The 8021-nt window shown below is 34.2% G+C and overlaps 1 protein-coding gene across 1 annotated transcript; it reads left to right on the forward strand.

Annotated features, from left to right (window-relative positions):
- Positions 1 to 338: 338 nt before the first annotated feature.
- On the forward strand, positions 339 to 8010 carry LOC113519160 (retinoblastoma-binding protein 5 homolog). Its single transcript, XM_052898716.1, has 11 exons — positions 339 to 545; positions 657 to 682; positions 784 to 978; positions 1679 to 1885; positions 2854 to 3035; positions 3502 to 3621; positions 4421 to 4614; positions 5408 to 5583; positions 6407 to 6520; positions 7356 to 7476; positions 7916 to 8010. The coding sequence occupies exons 1-11, from the start codon at positions 527 to 529 to the stop codon at positions 7990 to 7992; spliced, it is 1431 nt and encodes a 476-aa protein (XP_052754676.1). The 5' UTR covers positions 339 to 526; the 3' UTR covers positions 7993 to 8010.
- The last annotated feature ends 11 nt before the right edge of the window (positions 8011 to 8021 follow it).

Consider the following 8021-nt stretch of genomic DNA (forward strand, 5'->3'; position numbering starts at 1 on the left):
TCTACTACAAGGTCTACTTTAGAAATTGACGAGATATTACGGGAAGTGTTTTAAATTTGTGTTTACTGTCAATAATATTACGAAATTTAGATCTCCAGGTTATCTTTTGTTTTATTTTTCTTAAAATATGGTAAAAATATATATATATATATTTCTTTTATCACATGATTCTCGTTTCTAGTATCAAAGTATAGTATAATTATAACCTATTCGTTTCCATTTTGAACATCAGGCTGGCCAACATAACGAGAAAAGGACTGACCAAGTCGTTTTACGTATGAAGTGCGCACTCTTATCCTTTGATTATATACTCTTTGGTCTATGTTTATTTTTTTTCTGTGTGATTTGTGTTGTTTTGTATCCTGTCTCATTCTTTTCCCATTAGACGTTTATTTTTTTCGAATTTGTCTAATTATTTATAAATATAAATCTATTTATATATCTAATTTTTTCAGTGGTATTCTTCGAATGATCTGCTTTATTCGATCAATAAAATAAGAATAAAAAAAAATCACCGCATTATATCATGAATTTAGAACTACTCGGTAATCTCATACCTATCTCAACTTTTTAAATTAGATTTATACATTTTCGAAATTCTTGTTTTGAATATTTATATTTTAGGTAATTTCACATTGTTTATTTTTGTGTTTCAGAATCATTTGGTCAAAATTATCCAGAGGTAAGTTTTCACTATGCCTACCCACTGACTAGCTATTTAATTAAATATTTATCAGTATATAAAATACGCAATTTTACGATTGTTATATTTTTTTTTCAAAGGAGTTCGATGGCACACTAGATTCAATATCGTTAGCGGCAACTTGTTCCTTCAACCGTCGCGGTACACTGCTGGCAGTGGGTTGTAACGATGGCAGAATCTTCATTTGGGACTTTCTGACCCGCGGCATAGCTAAATCAATATCGGCACATGTATATCCAGTGTGCAGTTTGAGTTGGTCAAGGAATTGTAAAAAGGTATAATAATACATCATATAAGGAGTCTTAAATATCTAATCTTATAAACACATAACGTTGGCTAGATAAAAATTTTTTATAGACATCCACAATGTAGGCATATTAAAAAAAAAGTCAGTCATGTTATAAACATCAAATTAAAAGCTCAAAACTATTGACCAAATAAAGACCCTAAGTGTCTTGTAATCTACATTAATTGGATATTTGGCAGTTATTGATTACAAATTATATAGATTTTTTTTTATTCAACTTAGAATGACAAACAAGCTGATGGCCCACCTGATGGAAAGTAGTAACCGTTGCCTATAGACATGAGCAGTACCGTGGACATAACAGAGTATACTGTTTCACCCATGATACCACCCATGCGTTGCCATTCCTTAAGACTCAGGTGTTATTCCTCTGTACCCTGTAAATTCACACCATATCCTACCCTTCAAACCGAAACACAGCCATGCACACACAACTGCTTCACGGTAGAAACAAATGGGACAGAGGTACCCCAGCAATCGACTTTTGTACGAAGTCTCCCTCTGGTAAATAAGAAAGAGGCTGACATAGTGTAGAGATTTAAAGTTCTGATCCCATATGCTGTAAAATTTTTTCAACCTCCTAATTATTAGAATATGAATTTTAAGTTCAAAAATATCTCTAAAACTAAGTTTAATTGTTTTAATATAGTTTTTTTTTATTTTTTTAGCTCCTGTCAGCATCAACAGATCACAATGTGTGCATATGGGACGTACTGTCCGGAGAGTGTGAGCAGAGATACAGGTTCCCAACACCAATACAAAGGGTACAGTTTGATCCTCGCAAAGATAAAAAGTTTCTTGTGTGCCCGGTCCGACACGCAGCTCTACTGGTCGATACAGACGGAGACCACAAAATATTACCAATAGATGAAGATGTAAGTTTTGAGTGTGATATCTTAATCATAATAATATTATAAATGTAAAATTTTGTAAAGATGTTTGAATATTTTTACTAGTGTCATTGTAGTGTTGCAGTCATCAATAGGTTACAGTGACCATTTACGATCAGATGGACTGTATGCTTGTTTGCCACCTTTGTGGTATAAAAAAAAGCCAATAATGCTTATGGCTGGACAGATTACAATTAATGTGTAGCTTATATCCTTACTTATAGAATACTCTTTATACTTAATCACACAGGCAAAGCAGTCGAAATAGCTAGTATTAATATAAATTATTAATATATATGTGTGAGAAAGACTCTGTTTTCCGCACTTAGATTATTAATATATATAGTTTACCCAAAGAGGGTTGACGTCAGGCAGGTGGCCGGTCGTAAAACTAAAAACCAAATCTTTTTGTAATATGGATAAAATCATATTACGCCGACTCCAAATGATTGGGATAAGGGTAGGAAGATGATGATGAATATATATAGTTTATAAATTAGTATATATTTTAATGCACAACGCCAAGAGTCTGTTAGTTTTTAAGTGATTTGATTTTAATGTAGAATTGAGCTTAGTTCTTGGGAAAATTTATATGACGAGAACATTGCACCAGGCCATGAAGTGTGAATTCTAATGTGAAATATAATTAATTATTTATTTTTTCATAGTAATTATACATAATTTCAAGTAAATCAAATCTTTGCTTTAGTTTAAAAATTTATTAGGATTTTTTATCATTACTTTTGCTTCATAAAAAAGATATGCAATACTTGCCAGTAGAGAAATTAAGTTAAGCTCCCACTAGATCAAATTCAATTGCTTTTTATAAACTTTTTATAATGCTAAATTTCAATTTATAATTTAACTATGAACAATTCTGTGATATTATATTTACAATCTGTTGTTTTGAAAGTAAAAAAAAGCTTAGGGAATTAACAAAATATTTATTTCAGGGCGATATTAATGTCATAGCATCTTTTGATCGCAGAGGGGACCATGTGTACACGGGCAATGCGAAAGGCAAGATACTGATTCTAGACACTCAGACATTAGCCATAAAAGCTAGTTTCAAAATAACCGTCGGTACCTCGAGCACTACTAGTATCAAGAGCATAGAATTTGCAAGGAGAGGAGAGTAAGTGGCCACCAAAAATTCCTTCAATTGTTACCGTTTCAATAAATATGCATTATTAACTAAGAATAAAGTATTGTCTACTCAGTTGAGACTTGTTTATGAGCACTTTTGTTTTAAAAATTTGCTAGATAAATAGAAGAGCTGGGCATGTTTTTAAAATCATAAAGTAATTTAGGATTTTTTTAATATAATGATTTTGGAGTTATTATTTGTATAATTTCCTTCTCGTAAGTGTTGTATGATGTGACTTAATGATTGTGGAATGGGCAGCAGCACCCCCTCTTAAACATCACAAAAGCCTAACTGCTATTGCCAACACGCCTGCCAAATGTGGCAACTACTGGAAAATCCCACTAACAAGGGGAGGCCTATGTTTAGCAGTGGATAATTAAGGACTGGTATGATAGCATGATTGTTATTATTATTATTTGATAGTGCCTATATTTATTGCTGTGTATATTTCCAGTTGTTTTCTAGTAAACACTGCTGATAGAGTTATTCGAGTATACGACACTAAAACCGTACTCAAATGTGGCATAAATGGAGATCCTGAACCAATACAGAAGCTACAAGACCTTGTAAACAAGTAAGGAAAAGTTTATAATTCTTTCAATAAGTACTGGGTAGACACCAGAATACATGCTGAATATTATAGGAGAGGTTGTTCATTATCTATATTGTAACAGATATATTATTTAGATCCCTTTATGGGATAAGTCCGTCATTGTATATTTAATCATTTATCAGTATCCAATGTCAATTATGTACAATAAAGATTTTACAATACAATACAATATTAAATACTATAACTAGTTAGAATTTGTATAATGACAATATCGTAGAATATGTTACATATAAATAGTGGATTTATTTTTATTTATTACTAAAAACCTTTGCACTTGCTTCATATTTTCTTTGGAATTAATTAAATATGCTATTCACCATTGATCCATCAAAATACAAATTTTCAGTGACACTTTACTAAGAATATTATTGCATGATTAATATTTCAGTTTGGTAGCAGAGCACGTTTCAAATATCAATATGAAACATTTAAAAATATACAATTTATTTGAAATAAAATATAATTTATCCAAAAAACAAATTATTAATAGGCACAATTTTAAACAATTTTTTTTTATTTATTTACTCTTTATTTCACCACTTAAAGAATAATACAAAAAATAAATATATATTACATTTATGGGGTACAAAATGCAGTCTTATTGCTCAAGCAATCTCTTCCAGACAACCATTGGCTAGAGGAGAAAATAAATTTTCATAATTCTTGTGAAGTTAATGATATTTATTATAAACTCATCCTCATATTTATTATAATGGTGTAATAATTTGTTGTGAAAATAACCATATTGTGTGGTTGACAGAACGACGTGGAAGAAGTGCTGCTTCTCGGGCGACGGGGAGTACATCTGCGCGGGCTCGGCGCGGCAGCACGCGCTCTATATCTGGGAGAAGTCCATCGGGAACATCGTCAAGATCCTGCACGGCACCAAGGGCGAGCTGCTGCTGGACGTCGTCTGGCACCCCATCAGGCCCATCATTGCCAGCATCAGCGCCGGTACCCATACACGCCACGTACATCATATTGAATGTAGCATGGCAAATAAGTTAATAGTCCCTTGATAAAAAGTAACAGTTGCTACCTATAAGTACCACCATGGGATTCCATAGGAACCACATGGAGATCGATCTGACAGGGTATATTGCTAGTAATTTTAGCTTTTTGACTCCATTACTAACAATCTCTTTCCCCCTAAATGTTTACTTACCTTTGCTAATAATAACTTCTATATGATAATAATCTTCATTGAGGTTACCAGGACCCATGCTATTTTTATACAAAATCACCACCATCTCAGCCGTTATCTGTCCACTGCTGAACATAGGCCTCCTCCCATAGACTGCCATAAAGAACGATCCTGAGTCACATGCCTCCACTGGCAATGCATTTGAGGTTGTTACTTCATCTAGTGGGGGATTGTCCTACAATGCGTTTGCCCTTACGGGGTCACCACTCAAGAACCTGTCTTCCATTTTTATACAGAATAGTCGGGGTCTATTCCACAATTCTTATATTTTTACAATATTTGTATTAGTGTCTATTTTCTATTTATAGGTATTTACAAAAAACTGTAAATAGGTGTATTAGTTATCTTGTAGGACTAGCGGGCGTTAATTGTTTTGGCGATGCCATATTGACAAGCTGCATCCAGCTGTCAAGTTAGCAAGAGACGTTTGAACTTTTTTGCTTATTTTGGACTCACGTTCTTTTGAAAATAACCGGTTTTCTGCTAGAACACTCCCTAAAAAGGTTACTAGGGTTTCGATTTACTATATATATATTTCCGCAGGGGTGGTGTCCATATGGGCCCAAAACCAGGTGGAGAACTGGTCAGCGTTCGCGCCCGACTTCAAGGAGCTGGATGAGAACGTGGAGTACGAGGAGCGCGAGAGCGAGTTCGACGTGGAGGACGAGGACCGCTCCGTGGACCTCGCCGCCGACAGCCACCACGACGAGGAGGTCGAGGTGAGTCGTGCTCACCGATACAGGCACTGTTGGAAACTCCAATAAAATTTATTACTGACAAAAACTTTTTATTGTATATTTTACTACAATTAAAAATTCTGTTTCCATATATCTTTGGTAATTTAAATATTTAAATCCATGTATTAAGACTAAGTTCAATACAAATTTCGTCCTTCGAGCCGGATATCACTCAGTGGGAAGGGTGATCACGCGAGAGTTGTCTAGTGCTCACCCCAAAATGCGAGCGTAGTTGTTAACTCTGCGCAAATATACATAGCTAGCTTTGTCCTCGCGACTTCGTCCGCGTGACCTGGATAAAAATAGCCTTCACCATCCCATATATAATAATAATTTATTTTCTTAAAAAGACGATATACAACTGCTAGTAATAATATGTTATGAACATGTGTGTTTTGCTAAAACAATAACGTGCAAAATTTTTGTATTTATAGTATTTTTTTCAAATTCTAATGAAAAAGTATCATATTATGAATATGCTGATGATTTTTTTTTTTTTTTCTAGAATATCAAGTTCTTAATTAAATAATAACACTTGTCCAAAAGCAATTTTTACAATGCAATCTTAAATTGTCCTAGTGTCTTAATATTTATATTTTCTGGAATATTGTTAAAAAATTGTATTCTTATATATATAGTACATGTACACCAAAATTCATAGTTAGCGGGTTAACCATTAAGGTGTTACACAATAACATACAAACTCACTTTCACATTTATAATATTAGTAAGGATTTGCCTTCTTTAAGATACAAACCCCTGGAAAATAATCTTAAATGCACTAAAGTGAATGAGTTGTTCTCAGGTGGACGTGACCACGTGTGAAGCGGTGGCAGCGTTTTGCAGCTCCGACGAAGAGGGCGAAGACGAGAATGTACTGTCCTTCCTGCCGATTGCGCCCGAAATCGAGGATCCTGAGGTAATTAACGAATTTTATACTCCATAGATACTTTTGCAAGACTCATATAAGATAGTACGAGAAAGTAACGCCAACCATCCTGTGCATTTTTCTTCACAGATTTTTTGTGATTTATCGCTAAATACAAAGCACTTCATATAGTGACTTATCACTAAAAACAAAGCGCTTCATATAGTGACTTATCACTAAAAACAAAGCACTTCATACAGTGACTTATCACTAAAAACAAAGCGCTTCATATAGTGACTTATCACTAAAAACAAAGCGCTTCATATAGTGACTTATCACTAAAAACAAAGCACTTCATACAGTGACTTATCACTAAAAACAAAGCGCTTCATACGTCTCAGCTATTTATTATTGCTCGAATAAAATTCCAAAAACTAGAATTATGGTTCCATTTACTGTAATATGCGTAATGCGAACAACATTATTATGCCTATAAGTGGCAGTTGTTACTTTTACACAAACAAATTAGCAATGACATGTTAATTTTTCATATATTGGTGTGTCCACCTTTTTTTTATACAACTTAGAATCGTAAATAAGCTGACGGCCCACCTGATGGAAAGTGGTAACCGTCGCCTATAGACATGAGCAGTACCATGGTTATAACAGAGTGTACTGTTTCGCCGATGATACCTCCCATGCGTATAAGAATTATAAGAAATATGTGATTTTAAACCAAGGTTACAATTTCAATTCCATATTTTACAAAAACGCACATTAGTGTAATCATTTGTCTCGTTTTTGTGAGTTGCCAGTCTGTCAGTATGTGGTACGTTATAGTATATATATTGGTTTGTGTAATACATATTGCACGTATCGCGCGCAGGACGGTTGGGCGGCCACGCAGGAGACGGTGACGCCGACCGAAACCCCCGAGAAGATGGAGCCGGCCGCCAAGAGGCCCAAGTGCAAGACCTACGACATATCGCTGAAGATACCGCCACCTGGTGAGTGGCAGTTTTATATTTATAACCCCCGTTGATTAACCTTTCAACCAATTCTTTATAGCAGTTCCTATACTGTAGCGCTCGACTCAATCGGCAACTTTCCTATTGACATTTCGCCCGTGGTAGAATACCTTCCTCGAAAATGAGCTATCAAATGCAAAAATATTTTTTCATATCTGACTGGTAGTTCCAGAGATTAACGTATTCAAACTTGCATTATATATTATATTGATATTAACTATAACAAATACTTTTTTTTTATTTATTTATTTTAGATTTTTGTTCTATAGTCTGTTTTTATTATATTACTGCAGTAAGCGGTTACATGAACAAACAACAAACATACAAATAATAGTTTACATTCTTTACGATAATTATCAGATAAATCTGTCTAAGATTTGTTAAATTTAATGAAAAAAATACTATTTTTGTTTCACAGAGCAACCATTATCGTTCGGTGGGAAGAACAAACAGCCGGCTGGCAGCAAGAAGGTCGCCGGGAGACCTCGCAAATAAATCAATGTGTTTTAATAAGCGTTTCATTT

The sequence above is a fragment of the Galleria mellonella genome, unplaced genomic scaffold (assembly GCF_026898425.1).
Source record: "Galleria mellonella isolate WM207_F2 unplaced genomic scaffold, CSIRO_AGI_GalMel_v1 utg537, whole genome shotgun sequence".
Classification (NCBI taxonomy): Eukaryota; Metazoa; Arthropoda; class Insecta; order Lepidoptera; family Pyralidae; genus Galleria; species Galleria mellonella.